Source organism: Sceloporus occidentalis, unplaced genomic scaffold (assembly GCF_023333645.1).
Source record: "Sceloporus occidentalis isolate IW3139 unplaced genomic scaffold, rSceOcc1.0.p SCAF_3, whole genome shotgun sequence".
NCBI classification, from domain to species: Eukaryota; Metazoa; Chordata; class Lepidosauria; order Squamata; family Phrynosomatidae; genus Sceloporus; species Sceloporus occidentalis.
Genome location: NW_028316983.1, coordinates 183,466,746 through 183,491,442, shown reverse-complemented (window position 1 = coordinate 183,491,442; position 24,697 = coordinate 183,466,746). Strand labels below are relative to the sequence as shown.

The following is a 24,697-nucleotide window of genomic DNA, read 5'->3' as shown; positions in this document are numbered from 1 at the left end:
GGGAGTACTCCTGGACTTGTCCTTGCAGTTGTCATCTCAAGTGGATGCGACGGCCAGGTGTGCTTTCTGTCTACTTCGGTTGATATGCCTACTGCATACTTGCCTGGACTGAAAGGACCTTGAAGCAGTGGTACATGCACTGGTAATCTCTTGTTTTGATTTCTGTAATGCGCTCTACATGGGGCTATCCTTGTGCCAAGTTTGGAAGCTTCAACTGATCCAAAATATGGCAGCCAGATTGGTCACTGCGTCTTCCAGGTTTGACCATATAACACCTGTGCTAAAATGACTGCCGATCAGCTTCCGGGAGCAGTACAAGGTGTTGGTTATCACCTTTAAAGCCCTACATGGCTTGGGCCCGAGTTACTTGTGAGAATGCCTCTCCCTATATAATCTGCCCTGCATACTCAGAAAATCTGGGAAGCATTTATTAGAGCTACAAACAACTAGATTAGTAACAACCTCCCAAAAAACTTTCACAGTTGCTGCTCCAAAATTATGGAATAGCCTCCCAGAGGAGATCCGTCTTATTACCTCCTTGGATGCCTTCAAGAAGGCAATTAAGACGGATCTCTTCTGACGAGTGTACCCGCCCAACCTTATACAAGAGATACTGCTCCACTCCTCTATGATTATCCTGTAATTCTACTACTGTTGTTATTAATGATAGAGTTCATTTTTTAACTAAAATTATTATTGCTGTCATGTTTTATTGACTGTTTTTGGATGTATCCCGCCTCAATCCAACTGGGAGAGGTGGGAAATATAAATAAACCATTTATTTATTATCATTATGAAGAAGTAGATTTAAGTCTATGAAAGCGTATACCACCAGCTTATACTTCTTTCTTTTTCTCAGTCTCAAAGATGCTACAAGATCCCTTTTCTTGTGGTATAATGTTGAACTAGACCAGAGCCCTTTAACACTTCTTAATTGTAGCACCGTAGCTTAGTGGTTGGACTGTGACTTTGAAGACCAGGGTTCAATTCTCAGCCTGGCCATGACACCCACTGGGTGACTATGGGCAAGTCATTTTCTTTCAGCCTTAGGGCAAGGCAATGACAAACCTTCTTTGAATACATCTTGCCAAGAAAACCCCATGATAGGTTTAGTCCAGGAGCTCTGGTGGCACAGTGATTAAATGCCTGTACTGCAGCCACTCACTCACAAACCACAAGGTTGTGAGTTCAATACCAGCCAGGGTTGACTCAGCCTGGCAATCTTCTGAGGTTGCCAGAATCAGTACCCAGCTTGTTGGGGGCAATTAGCTTACACATTGTAAACTGCTTAGGGAGTGCTTCAGTGTACTGATAAGTGGTATAGAAATATACTTGCTACTTGCTTGCTATTGGTCATAGGTCAAAAACAATTTAAAGGCACACAGCAACAACAGATTATAGCACTACGATTCCACTTTAATTGCCACGGATACAGCTTGCGGTCTGCAAGATAGGGAGAGGTACTTAGAATTCTCTATTAGAGAGCTCTAGTGTCTCACCAAACTACAAATCCCAGGATTGCACAGGTTGTAGCCATAGCTTTGGAATCACGCAGTTAGCTGTAGTGTGAAAGGCCTCAATTAAATGGCTCTAAAATGATTTTATTCCTATTCCACTTTTTTCTCATGAAATCAAAGCGGATTACAACAAAAACATTAGATACAAAGTATGCTCCCCACCAAATAAAACTGAACTGACATAATAATAATAAGCAGAACTAGTACAGAAAATACAGCAAATACAGTAAAAAATACAGAACATAGCAATGCAAGATACAAAAACCAAAACACATGACTTAATAATAGTTAAGATATCACATAACATATTAAACTAACCAACAATATCTAACTTTCTCCTGGCAGCAAAAATACAGTACAATGCAAAATACAAAACAGCAATAGCAACAAGAGACAGTCCCTTATACTCCCTCAAGCATTAACTAATAATAATAATAATAATAATAATAATAATAATAACATTCCTCTCAGTTTAAAATAAATTAAAGAGTTAAAACAGTTCAAAACCCAGTCAGATGCCACACTCCATCTCCACCTCCGCTTCCCTCTCAGAAGACTTCCGCGGGAATGTAGAAGTGCTGGAGTGGTGGTAACTGGAGCCAATGTTTGTAAAGTGCTGCTCTCCATCTCCACCTCCCTCACAGCAAGTTCCAGGGGGACCAGGTTAGTACTAGGTGGGGGGGCAGGCTCCGGTCTGCTTTTCCTCTCAAGCTGGTGGCCTCTGCTCTCCTCCTGGGCTTCTCCCTTCAGCTGCTGCCAGTGGTGTTTCCCAGGTGTACTGGAGATGTATCTTGTACTGTTGCTATATTGGCTTTAGTTTCTACTTTTTGCACTGCTGCATCTGCTGCTGATTAAGCCATAGCAACATTATTGCTTTATGCCAGCATTAGCCCTGATGTAATATCCATCCAGGGTCATGGAGGCAGAGGATGTCTTTGCCTTTTAAATTTTGTTACAAATAAAGAAGCAGTGAAATATTGGGTGTGAAATGTGGGTGAAGATCTTGAATGAGGGTGGTTTTTGTTCTGATGCCAAATAAATAGGAATTAAGAGTGTAGTTTTACTTTTTACTCAGAAGTAAATTACAAAAAAAGAGACATCTCACTAGTATTATCAATTTCAGCCCCAAATGAGGCTCCTCGATGTTGCATTTTAATAAATAAGATGACAGAAGAAATTCTTGGCAGATTAGCACTTTGATTCCAAGAGTGGCAGAAAAAGCTATATGGTACAAATATCTATATAGTTGTGGAGGGTCATCAGAGCTTTCATTTGGTACAGGAGATGGAGATGGTAATCCTGCAAAGATTCTGCTTTGACAAACTAAGTAACACCTTTACAACTGCTTAAAATAAATGTTATGTACTTGGTCTGAAGGTAGGTAAAGTTATATTTTTGACCGAGAAGTATTTATTCTTTGTACCTGTGAATTTTTGGAAAATGTTGCATTCTAATTTTAGAACAAGAAGAAACAATGCAGAAAGAGGAACAAGAGAATCTTGTCATTACCATTAATTCATTAAGGTGTTTTTTATGCCACTGCAGGAATGAGTAGCAATATAAGGAATTATTTAACTTTATGAAATATTTAACTGTACAAGATTTGAAGAACATCACATTTCCCCATTAAATGGGGCATCCATATGTTCTTAATTGAAATTATGCTAAATATGGAAAATATGTTATCTGGATATGATATTGCTTAAAACAAAACATCTGTACAGAAAATACTTGACACTGGGAATTTTATTAATTAGCAACTGTAGTTTTTCATTTTCAATATATGATTTCTGTTTGTCTCTTCTGGAAAAAGTGATTATTACATTTACAATTCAAGCAGCGGTCATAACTGAAGGTATTCTAACTGCATAAGAATGTTTCCTGTATATTTTTTTCCTTAGTAGCAAATCCCTTTTGAATTTAATAGGAACATATTCCCAAGTATGTGTCTAGAGGATCACAGTTAAAATTTCTTGTCAGAATGCTGAAGAGCCCCACATTGTGAAGTACCAGGGAGAAATACTGTAGTTCAAAATACCCAAGAGATCACTTCCCTTCCTTTGTTATTTTAATCTTTGTGTGCAGTACAGAGCTCATTAATTTGAGTAATTTGAAAGTAGGTTTTAAGAACACTTGACACTTCGCAACATGCACACATACAGGGAGGGGGGCACACATAATTACAAATACTTGATCATACAAGAGTAATCTCAATCCAGAACTTGAAAAAAGTAAGCAATAAAACTCTGTAGATGATGAAAGGTCATTTTAGTCACTTCTGCTGTCTGCCTGTTAAAAGGATGAAGATGACAGCTTTTCATGAAGAGGCCCATCCAAACCTATAGGTAAACTTAGAAGAATGCAAAACTCAGTACTTCAGAGAGGTGTGTGTGTGTGTGTGTGTATATATATAGAGAGAACTATAATAAACGGTTGCCCCTAGTAGGATTTTAGTAGTGTCTAAATCAGCCTTCCTAAACCTGTGGTCATCAGAAGTTTGTGGATTACCATTGCTATCATTCCCAGCCAGCATGTTCAGGGGTGGGGGTTGTTATTCCCAGCAGCATGTTCCAGGTGTGTGTTGTTGGATATCAAGCAGCTTGAGCCCTGGGTTCAGAGGAGGGAGTGGTATAAATAAAATAAAACAAATATGTAAATACTAAAACTGTCTGAAGGTACCAGATTGGAGGAGGCTCATCTAGAAGAAAATACCAGTGCTTGGACAGAAGCATCTCTTGGCAATAAAAATGTGGCTGTAGAAAAAACTGTAATGTTTTGTTTTTATGAAAGCATATATGAAAATATTGAATTAATTTTAATTCCAAGAGCGTTTCACTGAAGTTGACACATGAGATTTTACTTAGCATTAGCAATGCTGGGTAATCAGCATGTCCCCATATCTTTTCTTTCCCTGTTCAGAGGTTATGGTTCTGATACAATTTATTTATAAAGAGGAGGATTTAAGAAATGTTGTATATTCATATATAGCTGGCCGATGCTGACGTATGGATGAGGGAAAACAGACTCAGTGTGAATCCAGAGAAAACGGAAGTACTGGTGATAGGTTCTCCTGGTCCAGGCAAGGACGTTTTTCCACCTGTCCTGAATGGGGTCACGCTCCCTGTGAAGGACTCGGTTTGCAGTTTGGGGGTGCTCCTTGACTCATCGTTCCACCTTACATCTCAGGTGGATGCGACGGTTAGGAGCACCTGTTATCAGCTTCGGTTGATACGCCAGCTGCGACCCTTCTTGGACCGGGGGGGACCTTGAAACCGTTGTACATGCTCTAGTAACCTCTCGACTAGATTTCTGTAATGCGCTTTACATGGGGCAACCCTTGTACCAATCTCGGAAGCTTCAATTAGTGCAGAATATGGCATCAAGGCTGGTCACTGGTTGCTCCAGGGCCAGCCATATAACACCTGTTCTGAAAGATCTCCATTGGCTGCCTATTCGCTTCCGGGCTGAAAACAAGGTGTTGGTTATCACCTATAAAGTCCTATATGGCTTGGGCCCAGGGTACTTGGAGGACCGCCTCTCCCCATATAGTCCGCCCCGCACTCTTAGATCAGGAGAAAGACATCTGTTGACGGTTCCAGATGTCCGCTATGCTGTTACGAGGAGGGCTTATTCTGTCTCAGCCCATAGACTCTGGAACGCACTCCCTAACGAGCTTCCGCATGTCCACTTCCCTTGACATTTTCAAGAAAAACTTGAAGACTTACCTTTTTCGTCAGGCATTCCCCCCATGAACGTTGGTGTTATTTTTCTCCCCCTGAATGTGACGTTTTTCCATTCTGTCAGCCTTGTAATTGTATTGTTTTTTTATCTTGTTATCTTATTGTATATTGTGTTTTTAAACTGTGTTTACTATGCTGTAAACCACTATGATCCATGGAATAGCGGTATATAAATAAATTTTATTATTATTATTATATCACATTTGACAGAAGAAAGCAGGCGAGCCTTTGCCTGAGTGGATTGGGCCAGAGGTATCTGACACTTCAATAGTATGGCTAGGCAGTGTATATAATCATATTCTTGTCTTGCCGCTAGCAGAAAGAAAGAACCAAGCATTTCTGGAAGGAGATGCTTCCAGTAGCAAGACTGGTGAGACAAGTCAAACACAACATATCAAGTCCAAAACATAGAATATGCACCACAGTGCATTTCTACCATTTGGAGCATATTGGCCTATTTTAGAATAAATGAGTGCCATATAGTGGTTTGAGTTTTGGACTAAGATTCTGGAGACCAGAGTTCAAATTCCTTGTCCTTGTGCAAGTCGCATTCTGTCAGCCTCAGAGGAAGGCAAAGGCAAACTTCCTCTGACCAGATATTGTCAATAAACTCCCATGATAGGGTTGTCATAAGTTGAAAATGACTTGAAAGCACACAAAAACAAGAACAAAGATTATATGATTGTCATAAGTTCATATGATGGACTTGGCATGGAGAGTTACTGTCATAATTCATTATCTGGAATCTGACATATCTAACACAGAGGAATCAGATTGCCAGGAATGTATGTCTCCAAATAATAATAGCCTCTTTGAATCCAAAGAGCTGGGGGCTGAAACAGTTGAGTGGCTCTCTTTTTATAAGGACTTGGTAAATGCAAAGGATGAGCCTTCCTCCATTGATGTACGAGAGATAAGGAGAGGCTTTGTAGGCCCCAGCATCTGTTGAATAGGAAACACAGACTCCTGAGGCACCTGGCATCTTGAGGCAGCTACCTGTACGTCTCCCAACAGCTCCCTGGCATATTTGTTGCTTTGGATTGACTGTGATTAACAACACTGTAGCTGCATTTGCACTGCAGAAATAATGCACTTTGACACCACTTTAACTGCCATGGTTTAATGCTATGGAATTCTGGGATTTGTAGTTGGTTTGATACCAGAGTCTCTGACAGAGAAGATTAATTATCTCACAAAACTACCCAGAATTCCATAGCATTGAGCCATGGCAGTTAAATCAGTATCAAGCTGCATTATTTATGCAGTGCAGATTAGACCCAGGTCTTGCCTCCTTTTGGCTATGTTTATCTGTACTATATGTTAGGTGTAACGAGCAGCTGAAGACCTTGTTCCTTTTTCTCCCTTCATCTGGCTGGATTACCTGTAAATAACTTGGACTGAATTGATTACCTTACAGCTCTGTCTTAAAATCGCCCGTATCTGAGGTCACTAGCACAGGACAGCTACATTATTTCTGAGCTTTTGCAGAATGTCCTTCATGTGTTGTTGAGCAAATCCAGTCTCATAGATCTGCCCCCTTCACATTTAGAATGAAAAAGCAGGATTTAGAGAATAATGGCATGTCTTGCACACAGATTACAGTTTTAGCTTTACTTTCTAAAGCAATTTGCATGCGGATCACTTCTTGGCCTTATAGCTAAGATCAGATGCAAAATAGTCAGCACTATCCCCACCGCCAGCATGCTACAACCAGAGAACAGATGTATTCCTCTCTTCCACCCAAGAGTGCTACTCAAAGTAGTGATCTCTGAACTGGTGCTGATCCTTAAGCCATTGGCTGCCAAACTGTAGAGAGCTTCAAGGAAAGAAAGAAGTAGTTACAGCCAAATGCCACTCTCTTACATCTGATAGCAAGAAACATTGATCTAATCATGTAGCAATTAATCTTTGTTTTCAATTCTTTTTGCAGCACCACTGTACAAAGAGTTTCTTCCCCATAACTCTCTTTCCACTTTCTTGCAGTGATAAGCAATTCTTCTGCCCCATTTAATTTTCAATTAGTCTTGGTTAAACAAGCTTTTAAAAACAACAACAATCAGAAAACAGCTGGGAATATTCTGTGTTTAAATTTGGTTCGGTAGCTGTCAGAATGATATTGGAACTGCAGTGAGATCCAGCCAAAATGTTCCCTTCTCATTTACCTGGCCCTAGTGGCAATCATAGGCAATGTTTAGGAGGTTTTCTTGGTGAACCCAGTCCCTGGATTTTGCAGGGATATTGCTAAGGCAGTGCTCCAGATACTACAGAAGCTGGAAAGTCTAGTTTTTCCTCTGGTTCCCTGATGTCCTTTGAATGTCTGATGTACAATTTATGTACTGAAGGTGATAACTTCTTGGCTTCCAGAAGTCATGCTTTTATGTTTTAAAGGTTGTTTTGATCATATTTATGACAGAAAAAGTAGGCCACAGTATAGAGGAATATATGCTTCTGGGCTCTCATTGGCCTTAGCTTTCCAACTCTAATCAAGACACACCAAAGAACCTCTTTTTCCCATTTAAAAATATTGCTATTTGTTTGCAGGTCCTTGGTGTACCTAATTAAACTCTCCAGATTACCAGTAAATTAGAATAATTAAATCTTAATTTTTTACTTCAAAGCATCTTAAAAAGAAATGTATTTACCTTCCCTTAGGAAATTTAGATACAGCATGGTATCACAACTGACAAACCTTGTGTCTTAAAACTGATAAATACTTCCCTTAGAGATTTTTTGTTAATAACAGGCAAACCTTGCATCTAAATAATATGCTGTTTTTTTTTCTTTTTTGCAAATTTTAGTGCTTCTTTCATGACTAAAACTGTGCCTTGTGGAAATGAGCTTCATAAATTTTTGATCTGGGATACAGCAGGCCAGGAGAGGGTGAGTATAATTCTTCTGTCTTTTAGTTAAAATACAATTCTGCCTTAGTGTGCCATGTTTGTGGTCTTAAAAGGCAGATAAATCAGCTGAAGACATTGTGTGTGTGACAATTCTCCTGGCATCATAAAATTCCCAGCAGAAATACTGTACTGAGAGGAGCTTTTCCATGTCTTCCTTCAACCAGGAACTAGGCTTCACTCCTGCATAGTCCTTACCATGTGGGGAGGAGGAAGAACAGTGGAGCAAAATGCTCCAATGAAAGTTAAGGTGGTCTGACTACCTAGAAACTGAAGATTAAAGTGGAGGTTACAGACAAATTTTATATAGCTAAATTCATATGTCCATTACAAAACCAAAATAATCTGTATTCATGCATGCTCTTTGCCAGAGCTGGAGCTGTTACACACACACACACACACACACACACACACACACACACACACACCAATGTAGATTCCCTTTTGTGCATGTTTTTCTCTCTTGTCTGTGCAGATATTGCATCAGTGCATGTTCTTTGCAGTCCAATAAGTAGCAGCTAAAGTTTAGCTGCTAAATGAAAAAGGAACATGGGTGGGTGATTTTGTATCATGTGGTTTTGTGCTGGGGTAAAAGGAACAGGAAATGTTGGGCTGCGGTTTTTAGTAGGGCACATGGCTTTCTTCTTGGACAAAGGCCCTCTTCTTAAACAGCTTTGCATCATTAAACAAATGTTAAACTCTCTGGTATCTGAGAGTTTACCATGATTCCTGGCTGGGAAATAAGCAGGCCCAGCATTTTTTATTATGTTAAGCTATACACTCTGCCTATATAAGTACTTGGTCAAGTTGTACACTTGGGGGCTGTTTATTTTTTATTCCCGTCCCAATACTATGACTTTGTGAGGATTTTGCTGTTGTTTTGACATCAATATCAGTTTAGTGTTGTTGGCATATAAATATACAGAAATACATTCAAAGCCTAATCATAGAGGTCTCCTTCTGAAATCTGTTTGGTAAGCAATGGAAATTAAAGTGGTTTTAAATAATTCATGGTTCACTGAAGAGCAAGGGCTCTGCTGAAAGCTGTAGTAAAATCCATATTGATTTGTTTTGGCTTTTGCTACATAATGTCTAGTAGCAGAGTTTTTGTGTTCTTTTTATGTGAAATAGCCATGTCTGTTTCTTGATGCATAGGGCACTTCTTTCTTTGAGAAGCCTATGGGCTGATAAACAAACCAGATGTTTGTGCCTTAGTACGTCTGCATCTAAGGACATGTTGATTCCTAATATTTGAAGTTACTCACTTCAATGCATTTGATTTATTGCTATATTTAAAGTATTTCTTTACTCTATCTCATCTTTCTGTGATATTCATAAATCTGACATTTTTATCTGTAATCCAACATATATATGTTATGCATCTTCTTCAGGAGGCTATCTGCTTACTCCTTTGGCTCCTGGATTCTAGGACATTGTTTGGATTCTTGTTCTGTTTATCCCTCTTTGACACCTGACCTCTGTAAGACTTCCCCCTGTGTTTTGACCCTGAACTGCCTTGATCATTATATTTGCACTGTTTACATTTCATTGTTGACAACCCCGGGCACCTTGTGTGTGACCCTGGACTGCCCTGACCCTTCTTGTACCTGCACCATAGACTGAAGGGAGGTATGTGCTTGGACACTTGTTGACCTAGTTGACCAAAAGCAGGAGGAGAAAGAGGAGCAGTATTAGGCTCCAAACCTTATGTCTGTTCATCAGTCTTGCCATTTTGTGGCAAATAGTATAACTCAGAAGAGTAGTCTTGGCCAAAATGTATAAAAGGCCTTGGTTGAACTCCAGCCCCTCTTGCAGCACCATCTGGCTTGGCTTGCAGCTCTAGTATCTTGCTAAACTATTGGCTCCTACTGCTAGCCCTGAACAAGATATTTTGTTCTTGAACACAAGAATAGAAAATTACAAAAGTTTTCTTACCACAGTGTGAATTACAAGCATTTTTATTCATTTTAAAATGATTTTTCACCTTGCATTTTTTTTTTTTTGCAAAAGTGGTTTTACACAAAATGTTGAGCTTAGCATAAAACACAGTGTTTCTTGTTGTTTTTTCACTGTTGCAGCTGCTGCTGAAAGAAGCACTGGTTTGTTTTTTTTTTTGTTGTTGTTGCTCTTGTTTAATGCAAAAAACCAACCAACCAACAGCTGATTTATATTTATTTATTGGACATGGTAGCTTTCTGTGTCAGGATACATTTTCTCATCAACATATTTGCATTGGCATCTAGTGGCTTAAGTATCAATAAGCCAGTGAAACCACTTTAGGGTTTAGTTGGAACTTCTAGGGATAAATTCAGCACATTGGACAGCAACTTTAAAGTACAGATTTAATACATAGCAGTTTCACTGTTCCAAAGACATCAGGACTACAAATTACAACAGATAATCTCCCCATCATCTTTGCAACACTTCTTCACACATTTGAAGATGTTTGCCACATTCCCTCTTAACTGTCTGTTCTTCAGCCCAAACTATCCCTGTTCTTCAACCTGTCCCTATAGGTCTTGGTCTGTGGGTCATTTTTCTTGGTCTGTTTGTGAGAGACAAATAAACTATTGTTTAATTTCTAACTGGCATATCCTCTAAATCATTGGTTCTCAACCTTTGGTTCTCCAGATGTTTGGGACTTTAACACCCAGAATTTGTCACCACTGGCCGTGCTGACTGGTGCTTGAAGCCCAAAATATCTAGAAGACCAAAGGTTGCGAACCAGGAGAATTGAACCCTAGCTTTCCATGACAGTTGTCCTGGGTATAACTAATCACTGTGGGTTTCCAGTCTTTATTGCTGCTTCTTTTTAAGGATAATGGATTTGGGAGAAAAATAAAATGCTGTAAAAATAAAATACTTTTAATCTTGTCTTTCATATACTGTACTATAATAATTGTAAAGCCAAGAAAGCAAAAACTATGCTTGTTGTTGTTGTTGTTTTCACAGAGCATGTACATTCTCTTCAAAGGCACATTGTGAAAACAAATCATGCTTTTTAAAAGCACATGTCTTAATAACGGTTTTTGTCATAATTCATATGGTGCCAGGAATTACTATTTTTAATAAAACACCCTTTGTGAAGAAGTACAGTATTTTCTTAATCTTATATCAAAGGAGACTTTCTAATGAGAAATCACATGAAATCACATGTATTTACACTGGATTAAATTCCAGATGCCCAGCATTCCAAAAATTTTTGCTCATCTTGGAAGCTGGAAGTCATAGTATTTATGTTTACTCAGATGGAAAAAGATTTAATATGTGTGAGAATTCACAATCAAAGCTTCCTCAAATAATCTTAACCTTATCTTTCCCTGCTATGCACCCTCCCTTTATTGTCTTAGCCCAACATGTTGCCATGGTGTTCTCTTGTTTGTATGTGTGTGTATGTGCCTTCGTTGTCCATCAACTTATGGTAACCCCATGAATATCATAATGTTTTCTAAGTCAAGAAATACTCAGAGTTGATTTTGACAGCCCCTTCCTATGAAATACAGCACACAGCATTTGGTACCTTCAGCAAGTTCTAAAAAGTGTGGAAATTAATCCAGTTGTTTTGGGAGTTTTACTTGTAAAGTAACCCTGTGTTTGTTGGACATAATCTAGAAGTTCAGAGAATAGTTGGCCAGTCTGTATATGAGTGGTGGTCAGGAACAGGAGGCACCGATTGCAATATACTATACAATATACTATATATGTGTAAACAATAGAAAGAAACTGTCCGTGGCTGAAGACGGAACAAGAGGAACAAAGAGGAAAGTGAGCTAGAAAATACGGGAGTGGAGGAATATGGCTGAGGCACATGGAGTTGGGTTAGGCAGAAATGGACTATTCTGTTGAATTTATTTTTTCAAATATACCCAGAAATCTTCATTTTTAAAAATAAAAGTATATTCTAGAAATTGTGTTAAGATAATTTTGATAAAATAGGAATGCAGTGTGCAATATTTTGCACTATGTGACATTACATAAGAATAATGAAGAAAGATTTTTTAGGTACATGGCCTATTTATAAACATAGTTAAATAGGGAAAAAGTCAAATGTCTCATTGTATTCGGCTTTTCATTATCTCATGTTCTTTATTATTCTGGGGGAGTTAAGGAAGAAGTGTTCTTCATTTTGTGGTCCATGACCATGGCAACATGCTATTTTTCACTTAACATAGTATAGATTGTCCTTCCAGAACAAAATTGTCATTGAACTTTATGTATCTCAATATATTGTTGTTGTGTACTTTTAAGTCATTTCCGGCTTAGGGCAACCCTAAAGCGACCATATCATGGGGTTTTCTTGGCAAGATTTGTTCAGAGGAGTTTGTCATTGCTTTCCTGTGAGGCTGAGACTTGCCCAAGGTCACCCAGTGGGCATCATGGCCAAGCAGGGAATTGACCCCTGGTCTCCAGAGCCTTTGCCCAACACTCAAACCACTAAGACATGCTGGCTCACCATAGTACATAACCTCACAAAAATATATTACAGTGGCCTGTTACAGACAGCCAAAATAAAGCTACTTCGAGTCACAGTGGAGGTATGGTGTTTCAATGATGCATGCGTCCTAAGAGTCCAGAAGTCGCAGCAAAGCCACGCTCCAGCCCTAAGGACTGGAGCGTGGCTTTGGTGCGGCTTCTGGACTCTTAGGACGCATGTATCATTGAAACACCATACCTCCACTGTGACTAGAAGCAGCTTTATTTTGGCTGTCTGTAACAGGCCAGTAATTCTTTTACCTTAGTGATTTAAGGTCCAAATCAAATAATTAGTCCAACTGGAACAGAGTCATTCAATCTCTAGAACTTAGAAAAGTGGTGATTTATTGTTTCCATTGATTCAGTGGGTCTGCTGTTGGGACCAGTAATTGGATCCTTACATATGCTTTTTAACAGAGATAAGACTAATGAGAAAATACTGAATAAAAGGGCTGATGCATCTCTTGTTGACCTACAGAATTTTAAGAAATTTAATTGCTGTCTTACTCTGTTTTGTATTTGATTTCCCATAGTTTCATTCATTGGCACCAATGTATTACCGTGGATCAGCAGCAGCTGTCATAGTATATGATATCACCAAACAGGTAAGCTATGTGATTGCAGTGGTTCCATCACCAGTATGTAGCTTACTCAACAATTCCACTTCAACCTGTCATTGCATGAGTATTCTCTGTGCCTTCTGCAAGCAATCATGTTACAGGATTGGACTTGAAACCTGATTCACCAGTCTGAAAGACTGACATCCAATTTGACCAGGGTCCAAATCAGAAACCTGGTTTGGGAAATCCAAAGCTTTCTGACTTTCTGTTGACTATCACTGAGGAATCAATAAGTTGTTTTACTTTTCAATAAAGCAAGTGAAGTAATGAAAACACTTTTTTTGGCTTAGTATTTATAGCTAAGATAAAAGTATATAAAATTTCATTAGTCTGTGTGAAATTAATGAAAAAGAGGGAACTCAGTATGGACAGGACGTTCTCTACTGTTACATCCAAATGGAAAACTACAAATCTTAAAAGCCAAATGATGTATTTGGATTTAAATGAGAAATACATCTGATCAAACTATATGATAGTGTAAGTAATAATGAATAGATAAAAGGACTTGTCTACATTTTAGTTCCTTAGTAAATTGAATTACACATTTATTTTTATCTCAGGAGTGTTGATACAATTAATTTAGTGCATTAGCAAAATGTTGTATCACCACTAACTTCTTTCATAATGACACAAAATGTTTAGGAATTGGGGAAAGATATGTACATTCAGTGCCAAAAATGCCAGTTGATTTGAATTGATCTATAGAATAAATGCGATTAGATGATTTTAGCATCTAGACTTAATTATTTTACGGGCTCCACAGTTGAGATTATGCTGTGTTTTACTTCAAAATATAGTCAACTGCTACTTTTAAAACTCATTCTGCTGTGTGTGACTTTGGCCCTCTTGCTTTCAAGTTTCATACTAATGGTATAAGACTATAAGTACTCCATGGCATTATTTGAGGCCAGTCCTATGAAAGAAGCAGATAAAAATGTGATCCATTGTTCAAACAACTCAGTTATCCCTTTGTCTACTATTGGGCCTTAGCATTCATGCCCTCTTCACACAGACTGCCACCTAGCACTGATTTATATTTATCACTCCTACCTTCCCTAAAAAGTTTATATTCTGTATATATCTAGATAGTATGCATATCCGATTTGTGGAGCATTCTTGTCAATTCAGTTTGGCTACTCTTAAAAAGACAACAACAGTACAGATGCTGTGAAGTTAATGAAGTACATGGGTTCCTGGGCATTTCTTTAACAGAAAATCTAGTGCCTGAGTTAGAAATTAAATGGAAAGAATAGGAATATGCTGTATACCTACACCACAAAAATGAAGAGCACATTAACATGTTTCAGCAAACCTTTTTTCCAAGATTAACAAAATGCATGTGTCAAATGGAAAAGCCAGTTTAGGAAAGCTTTCCATAAGGAAACAAAAACATGATGAACCTTGTAGAGACTACTTGAAGGCTTCTTCCAAAATTCATTCAGGAATCATTTTTTCCTCTAGCAGCTTCTACTTTTCTTATGGTTTCCATTTTGGTGGCCAAACATCTGGATCTGTTAACAACAAAAATCCACCAAACAGTGATACCTTTATTGGGCCAGCCAAAATGCTTAATATGCATGTTGCAAGGTTTTGGAGCTACATTGGCTTCTTCATCAGGCAAGGTATTAAAAACCATTCAGGAGGAAAAAAAATGAAGATGTTAGTATAGGTCTATGTTTTGTTGTCTTGGTTCTCAGTTCAGATGGTATGGATGGATATTTCTTGCAGGCTGGAACCTCAGGATATATGCTTTCTTAACTTGTTGGCGGGAGCTGATGAGGCAGGCTTATCTGCCTTCCACTTTTCTGTTTCCTGTTCAGTCTATACAGTGAGGGATTCTGGAGGCAGCTGTTACTTTCCTTGCCTGTTGTAGACAGGTACACAAAGCTAGAGCAGCTAGAGCTGAGACTCATACTCCTACAGCTCAAGCTTTTTGCATTGTTTACTGCAGATGTGCTGTGGCAAGCTGACACCAAACTCTTTATTTCTCCAGTCCTCCTGCACCATCTTCCCACCACTGAATTGCTTTTAAAAATCCAGCTAAATAGAGGACGAAAAGAAAAGGGCAAGGGGCGTGGGAGTAAAAAGACTTTGTAAAAAGGAGCTGCTTTGTTAGAGATTTTGTTAACTGAGATATGCCTATAGTCTAGTTTTCTCCTTTTGCAGATGTTAATTAATGTTTGCTAAGGATAAGCAACTGCCTTGCATTGATAAGCATGGCTTGCAAGTACATGGAGTACTTTCTTTACACTTTTTGCACACACCTGAATTTTAAGTGTGCAGGTATATTCGTAGCACACATCTACAAATAGTTTGTCACAATAGACCAGCCCTACAGTGAGACACTAGCTCAAGTGCGATTTGAAATCTGCTCTCAGTGCTCATACACCTATGGAAAGAATGCTGCTGTCACAATGTAATATCCCATTCTCAATAGCCATATGGCATTTCCCCTGAATGGAATTGTATCCATATTTTATTTGCTGTTTCTGCAGAGAGATTGAATATTACCAAATATACTTGACTATAAGTCAACCTTGTGTATAATTTAAGATTTTTCAGATTTTTATATGACTGTGGATAAATTGAGGGTCAGCCTGACTGGGGAGAGGCTTCAAGGCAATCGGTTGCCCTTCCCAGCTCAGGGGAGGCTGCAGGTCGATTGATCGCCCTTCTCGGCCTCTCCCCAGCTGGGCTGTCCCTTGTGAAGGCAGTCTGGCTAGGGAAAGGCTCAGATCATAGTGTATTGAACTGCATATAAGCTGACCCAGGTATTGGGGTTCAATTTTTTGACCTAAATTTCTCAACCTATGCACAAGTGTATATGGTAGGTGTATTAGCAGTATACTTGGTAGTGGGGAAAACCTATGAAAAGATCTGTTTTTAAATAACCTACGCATAGTTACAGTATTTGCTTTTGACATAAATAACATAAGCATTTACTAAGTTCTTTGCTGTTGCCTCATGTGTTTCATTTAGGATTCATTTCATACACTGAAGAAATGGGTAAAAGAATTAAAAGAACATGGACCTGAAAACATTGTAATGGCCATCGCTGGAAATAAATGTGATCTTTCTGATATTCGGTACAGTATTCAAATTATTTGTTGTCTTCTACTTTTTTTTATAATAGGGTAAAAAGAGAAGAGTGACCAACACTGCTGTGTGATCTATATCTTTTCATTGTGTTGACACAGAATCATAGAGTTGAATAGAATAAAATCATAGAGTTCAAAGGGCCATCCACTCCAACCCCCTGCCATGCAGTAATACACCATCAAAGCAACCTTGACAGATAGCCATCCAGCCTCTGTTTAAAAACTTCCAAAGAAGGAGACTCCACCACTCCGAGGCAGCATGTTCCCATGTCGAACAGCTCTTACTGTCAGGAAGTTAGGTAATACCAAGCCAATAAAGCAACATATCTTGACCATCAATGCTTGATATAAAATTATGATTTTTATAATAAAATGATAGATTTTCTAAAATCTCACATCATAGTAATCTGTTTGACAAGGTGAAGCATCCAGCCTCACAAGTGTACAACAGTGCTGTTTCTTCCCTCTTCAGCTCTTGCTCTTTTCTTTCTCCTGTGCTCATTTTCTTTTTCAGTCTGCTTACTTTCCTACACCCAGCCTTACCATGCAGCAGAACATTGGGCCTGAACAGACAGGCCAAAATAAAACTGCTTTGGGTCACTTTAGAGGTATGCTGTTTAAATGACATACACTTCTTAAGAGGCCAGAAGCTGTGCCAAAGCTGTTTTCCAATCTTTAAGAATGGAGCATGGCTTTGGCACGGCTTCTGGTCTCTTAGGATGCATGCATCATTTAAACAGCATACCTCCAAAGTGACCCGAAGCAGCTTTATTTTGGCCTGTCTGTTTAGGCCCTTTATCTTTTCCTTTCAAAATTAGTTGATGAGTTTGTGGGCCATGCAGAAGGACACGTGACACAGAGTTAACTGATGGCCCTTGGGGAAAACAACTGTCCCATATCAGACGTCAGCTTCCTTCTTTGCTGGTTGTCATTGTTTGCCACCTGGTAACTGAAGGTGGTACTGCTAGCTATAGACAATTTTGAAATAACTAAAATCAATGCATTTTAAAAATAAAACAACCCTAAGGTGTATATTCATGATATGATGGTGGAATTAGTAAGATTTATTTATCAAGTGAAAATTTCTCATGAATTTTTTATCATTGCTCTCAGAAAAAAAAAAGTCTGGAACAGTTTTCAGGATATAGGAGCTGCCTCTTTCCTTAGCGTAGGCTAGGAATTGTGGGAGTCATAGTCTAAAAAGCTCCAGAGAGAACGTTTTAGATTGCTGGAGGCCTGTCACAGTTATAGGCATGCCAAAAAAGGAAAGGGAAAAAAAAGAAAAGAAAAAGAGAATGTGGGAATCCAAATCTATTTTCAGATGTTCATCTGCAAAACATTTGCTGATGAATAAAATGAATATTGGCATCCCAAAAATATTGGCCATGACTAAGAGCTTTTTATCCAGTAATATATCAAGCAGGAACAGTGTGATATGGTCATGAATGTTTTTGTACTTTGGCTGGCTTAAGAGCTGCACTCAATGACAGTAGTCTTCCCTTGTAGACTTGGAGCTAGAAAAATTGCAAGGCTGAAAGTTATGCAGTCAGAATTTACAATTCTGAAGAATGCTTGTGATTAATAAGATGCCCCCATTCTAATAATTTTTAGATACAAAAGATACCCTCAGTTGCTGTATGAAGCAGAAATACAGAGATGCTCTTGGTTATCTGTCCTTGTAGTTTTTCAGAATCGATGATGACAACGGCAATAATAATAATAATAATAATTTCTTATGCACCTCTCCCCATGGATCAAATCTTCTCAAATTTTTAATGTGACTCCAGTGCACCTTTTATCATTTTAAGAACTGAAATTGAAACATTGGCTATTTGAGATAAGAGCTTATTTCTAGCTTTTCACTTGTTGGACAACAGTACAATCCTATACATGTCTACTCATAAATATGCACTGTTAAGTCCAGTGGGACTCACTTTGAGGCTATTGGGCTTGGAATAGCAACCTAAGCAAAAATGTGTCTCAGAATACCTGTCTCTCCCCCCCCAATAGACAAATTCAGTTTAGCTCAGCTGTTCAAAGTAATATGTTTCAAATACCACTGCGAATACTTTTCTCATATGGGATCCATTTTTGTCTGTGTTTGGGAGAGGGGAAGGGGGCAATGAATGTTCAAAACAATTATTACTAAATTGAAATTAAAAAATAGATTGTGAAATTTATATATTCTGCAAAACTTCTCTTTTGCCTGATGTTAAGAGAATTCCTGGGTTTGAGATGTTAAAATATCATAAACATCATAAACCCAGTGGGTTTTCATGACTGAGTCAGGATTCAAACATTGGTCTTTGGGGTCATAGTCCAACACTCAAACCACTACACTATGCTGGCATAGTGCAATAACACTGCACATATATCTAAGACCAGATAACGCTTCATGTGTCTGATGATGTGGGCTATTGTATGGGAAAGCTCATGTTATAGTACATTTGTCTGTGAAATGGCCACAGAATGTAAAGTCGAAGGTTTTCATGGCCGGCATCCATAGTTTTTTGTGGGTTTTTCGGGCTATGTGACCATGTTCTAGGCCATGTTTCGGGCCACATAGCCCGAAAAACCCACAAAAAACTATGGCCAAAGAATATTGTTGGTTTTGTTTACAATATATTTAACACTATTATTTCCAAAGAGCTATTGGACAAATCTGTATGGTCTCTAAAGGACATATAGTTTTCACTGGCTCCCCTTAAAGCAGGAGTAGATAACTGGTTTGGTCAGTGGGTTTCAGTTGCAAATTTTCATACCAAAGTGTGATGCACAGGTGACTTCCTATTTGCACTTTTGAGACTCTTGTATGTGTGTGTTGGATCTAAATCACCAGTTTTTAACATACTAAGCAGAGTTTGGGGTTTATTTTGCTGCATATTACCACTTTATGGTGATTTTGTGCCCACTTTCAAAAAATGGGGGGGGGGGGTCTGTGGTCTTGGAAGAAGGCTGAAAATGGGCAGGGGTGACATGTGGCATGTGGAGCACACCTTTTCACCCTGCCAGTTGTGTAGTGGAGAGGGATATGGCATAGTGGTGCCAATACATTTAGTAGATAGCTTCTAGAGTGAATTTATGGGGGGGGGGGGGAAAGGACACATAAATTGCTTTGTTATCTCAGCAATGAACATATTTAAAATAGTGATTGTAGGTAATTGCTCTCTGTAAAGTGTTGAGCACAAGGGGTCTCCATGAAGGGAGATAAATGCTACAGAAGCAGTGTTAAATATACTGTTTGGTTCTTTGCAGTTGTTTCATTTGATCAACATGGATTTATTCCTTTAATGTTCTCAAATGGACATTTGCTTGATTGAATCAAGATTGGCAGGCGAGGAGATTCCGTTTCAAACTGCAATCAGGTATTAGAGATGGAACCATATAATCTGTTAAAATACAGCATACATCTTTTTAGTGAAGTAGACTGGCTTGGTGCCAGACACGCGCATGCTTGCCTTTAGGAGAAGTACTGGCATAGTGAAGCTCTCTGTGTACACACCAGCCATTAGCATTTATCCTGCTTATTGGCAGTGTTGTTTGTTTTTCATTTTATATCTAAAATTGTGCCTTGTCAGCAGTCTTGTAAGATAATCTTTGGGGATGTTTGGGAACATGCAGCAAATGTCCTTACCTTTAAGGTCTCTTCAGAGACAAAAGGAAGGTTATAAGAGGAATGGTAATTTTTTCAGATGTTTCAAAAATGGGGTTCATGGACTGCATCCAGAACTTGTTCCATTAGCACAAAGCTCCTGATCTAACAGAAAACTTTCACTAGTGGGATGGAAAAGGTGGTGATGTTCATGATTTCTTCCCTTCTCCTGCAGGCCCTTGAAAATCTGCCCTTCAGGATTGGTGGAAGTGGCACTACGGGGCTATTGTGGGGGAGAGAAGGATTGGAATCAGTGAAAATAGTCCATTCTCTTTCCACTAGTAGGAGCATTCTAGTAGTTTTTAGTTTAGAGACGCACAGGAAGGTTTTGGCTGATAATTCTGAACCCTTTCCCAGGATAGTTTAGGATGGAACCATGGCAGTTAAAATGTAATCACTATGGTTTAATTGTGTGATGTGAAAGGGCCCCAGGAATCTGCTTGGAGGAAACTACTGACCTAAGATTGAAATCCAGTCCCATGTTCTTGATTCATTTAAATTAATCTGGGATCTTAAAAAAATACAAAACAAAGATCTACATTGGTTTCTGATGCTGACAGGATATGAATTTCTCCACAAAGTATTAATTAGCCTGATTGTATAAACAAAAGGGCATTCAACAAGCTATCAACAAATCTCTCTTAATTGATTTTTGGAATACATCCTAAATTGATTTCTTGTTATTTTATTATATCCCAGTGCTTACTAGAAGAAAAAGATCTGTGGATCCTTTATCTTGAGTGTTCCCTTTTTATGTTACAGGCACATATTTTATATATACTTTTGCAAATTCTAGACAGATTTTGTTTGGTCTACAATATCCTTTAGTTTATGAAAGCTGTGCTAGTCCCTGTAAAAGTCTATTTGCTTCTGTAATACTTTTTCTGAAGTAGACTGATCTCTCCCTGGATTAAATAAAGCAGCCTTAGATTAAACTACTGGTACTTTTATTTTCTGCTTAAAATGACCTTTTAATACACTATTAATTCTCTCACAGGGAATTCAAAGATGAAACTTGTACCAGTGAAGGCTTGGCATAATTTAAGTCATGGGAAGGAGGAGCTTTTATGTAATACAGAGATATCAGGGACAAGATGTGAACATTTTTTTTCCTTTATGAGGAGCTGCTGGAGAAATTTAAAAATGAAAAGAGATTGTTTTGGGGAGTGGAACAGAATGTAAGCTTGCAAAAGTTGTTTTCCAGTGCTTGATGCTTTAATCTGAGATAATCAGTAAGTTATAGTGGAGCAGGGAAAGTTATACTTACCAGAGAAAACATTCTGCATGTCCTTAGAGGTGTTCTTCATTCAACTTCATTTGTCTTAATTTGTGCAATTTAAATTCTAGTAATTCTAAGTGTGTGTGTGTGTGTGTACATGGATTTTGTAAAAAGGGAAATTAGCATCATAGGACTAGTAGTGCTTCTTCTTGACTGTGATCAAGTATTATAAATGTGTATGTGCTTTCAAGTCACATTTTGTGACTTATGACAACCCTATAAATTTCATATGGTTTTCTTAGGCAAGAAATGTGTTTGCCAATTCTTTCCTCTGGAATATAGCCTACAGCACTTGGTATCCATTAGTGTTCTCTCATCCAAGTACACAGTGCACCCACATCATATGCGGGTGCCTTTTACGTGGCTTTCAGCTTATGCTGAAACCCCCACACCATTCTCAATGAAACTCGAGCATAGGCATAACTTGCCTTACACAGTGGGGTCTGGAGCAGATCTCCTGCATAAGGCAAGGGACCACTGTACTAGCTAGAGCAGACTCTGTTTAGTTTCCACAATGTGGTATTTTTAGGGCATTTTGGCCCCTATAATTTTAAATACAGGTATAGTAATAGTATTTGTCACCAACTGTATAAAAAAGTCCCCTTTCTACCATATTTCACCATTTTTAATAACAGTTTACAGACCACGTCAGAATCAGTATAATTGTCCCTATGTTACAGATAGTTGGCTGAAACTGAAATGTAGTGGTTTATATGAAACCACTTTTTCAAATATTATAGTTACCTTCTATGCCTATGGTGGCATGGAAGAGGGATATCACATGATTCAAGTGTTGATTTGTGCTATGTCTCATGTTTCTGCTTTCCAGTGTATTTTTAAAACAACTGATTGAGAAATGGGAAAACAAAGAGTTGCTTTTTAAAGATTTAAGAGCTACTGTAGTCGACCCTCTGTTTTTTGGGGGATCTGTTCTGTACCGCCCGTGAAAATGGAGACTCGCATGTATTCAAGCCTCATAGGTAGATCAAATTGACATTTGCTTGATTAAATCAAGATTGGCTGGTGAGAAGATTCAGTTTCAAATTGCAACCATAGGCTTGAATGGGGCATACCTCTGTGAGCACATGGGGACTGTATGCTGTGGTGGCGTGCCCCATTGACAATAATGGAGATTGCCCCTCTGTGCATATTCAAGAACACATATCCCAAGTCCGCGAGAAAGGAGGGGCGACTATAATGTTTTGGGTCTTAGAATGATACTTTTAAAAAGTAACTCTGACAAATGATAGGATATGGCAAAATGTTTGAACTGAATACTAGAAGGACAAATCCATAACATATGGAATAAAAACAATTTGTATGCCCTGATACTCTGTCTGAATTGATGATGTGGATGTGTCAACACATGTACTAGAACAGTGTTTTTCAGTAATTGTTGGGTGGCGCCAGTGGGATTTTTTCTCAGCATGCCAGGGACTGGCAGCATATTTATGCATGTTGACAATTGTTTCTTTTTCGTGGAAACCTGCCATGGGATGGCAGTCATTAGCTTGTAGACTGGCACCAGTCCATGATCTACCACTTTGATTATCACTGTACATATTTAAAACTTACCTTACCCAAAAGTTTATAGAACCATTTAGTAGAATCCCTCACACACTTCTCATGTTTGACTGGCTAAATTCTGGCTATATTATTGTCATTCAAAGACCAGCGTTATGGCCAGTGTGTCTTGTTATGGACCTCTGCATATCTTACCCTCAATGCAACTTCATATTTTACAATTCATTTGCCTCTAAGAAGAGAAACAAAGGCTCTGGCTCATCTGGAACCTCATTTGCAAGCTGTGTTACAACTCCAGGCATCCTAGGTCCCAAAGATGGGCTGCAAAGTTTTTGCAGTTTTGGGGATGCAGAACCTATCACAGAACGCTGGGGTGGGAGTAGCTCTCCATTGGACCTTGACACTGAAGGTTTCACTCCCTTGGGGGGAAAAAGGTCCAACAATGCCCTGTGCTCCAGCAGGGATCACCTTAAGTGACTTGAGTCCAGGGATCCGGAAATATGCCTCACTCCCAGGTCACAGGGATTCACACTATAGCTGTGCATCCACGTGATTCCAGATATCATTCGTCAGGAGCATTCCCCAGCAAACTGGTCAGGAAGTGTTTTATTGGATGATAGACAGGTTGTCTGATACCTAGATCTGTGCCTCATGCCATGCCAGCACTTACCAACCAATAAGTGTTGTGGACATTTTCTCTCCAGTTGTGCTTGTAGGGCTCCCACTGTGCATACATTTTGTTGGGCTCCCACTGTGCCCAGGCCCACAATAATGCATACATTTTGTGACATATAAAGTGCAATGGAAAGTCTAGGCAGATTATGCTTTATACATTAGGACAAAACCATACTTGCTTTAGGAAAATGACCATATATGAGGGTAAGCTCTCAATGTTAAGACTTGTACTGAAACATGACATGCTAACCAGCAACAGTATGAAACTGTTCATTCGGGTTATAACATTTTAAAATGCTCTCTTGCTTCAAAAACAATACTTTAAATACTTGTACTAATTACCTTTTCTGTAAGGAATATTGTTATGCCTAATGTTGTTTTAGGTTGGACAATTCAGAATGAAGTCCTAGTAGTGAAGCAAAAAGGCAGATTCAGTGCTGGGGTCCATTCTGCAATCTGTGTTGTTTTACAACTGTGCAGAAAAGTCTATCAGGCTGTCTGAGGTTCATCATAATAGTCACATTTAAAAAAAAAATATTTCCCAAGTAATTTTTAGCAGTATGTTCCTGATGAATTCCATGTCTAATATTTTTACTTTTGTGTTAATTTTAAAAGAACAAAACTGGGATAAACTTCATGTTTAAATCATTTGGGAAACAAATTCTGTATCGTATGGAATATCTAATGATACTTCAGTTATTGGAGGATGGGGATGTAATTGGAAGAGTGGCCACCTGAATGGTAATATGTTTATATGTGCAGCAGTTTAACATGTGGAACTTTATTTTAGGGAGGTACCTATGAAAGATGCCAAAGAATATGGAGAAACTATAGGTGCGATTGTTGTTGAGACAAGTGCCAAAAATGCAATTAACATTGAAGAACTTTTTCAAGGAATCAGTAAGTAAAGACGTAACTTGTATTTATGTATTTGTGTTTGTACTGTTTGTACTGTGATGGTTTAGTCTTTTGCAAGTCCTTGCTAAATAATTTTAGCCCATTATGCTTTTTATGTAGAAGAGGAGAAAAGGAGTTAGAAGACAACTGAAACTGTTTCTAAGAGTATACTTAGTGTCTAATAATTTTTAGATGATATGAGTGCATGAAGTTATAGGATAAGAAAAATAATATGTATGTTTCTCATGTGAACTAGAATTATCTGAAAGATAGCATCTTTAAATTTATAAATATACTTGTGTAGTCAAGAAGATGGTGAAGCTGA

The 24,697-nt window shown here is 38.5% G+C and overlaps 1 protein-coding gene across 4 annotated transcripts in view; it reads left to right on the top strand.

Annotated features, from left to right (window-relative positions):
- RAB31 (RAB31, member RAS oncogene family) overlaps positions 1–24,697 on the top strand; it is a 63,893-nt gene that overhangs the window by 22,860 nt on the left and 16,336 nt on the right. For all 4 annotated transcript variants that reach the window (XR_016280601.1, XR_016280600.1, XM_089517031.1 and 1 more), the window contains exons 3-6: positions 8,056–8,137; positions 13,161–13,232; positions 16,227–16,333; positions 24,266–24,375. Coding sequence is in view for 2 of the 4 variants with exons in the window: in XM_089517031.1 (XP_089373157.1) it covers positions 8,056–8,137; positions 13,161–13,232; positions 16,227–16,333; positions 24,266–24,375 (371 nt within the window). In the remaining 2 variants the exon portion in view is untranslated. The remainder of the gene's footprint in view (positions 1–8,055; positions 8,138–13,160; positions 13,233–16,226; positions 16,334–24,265; positions 24,376–24,697) is intronic.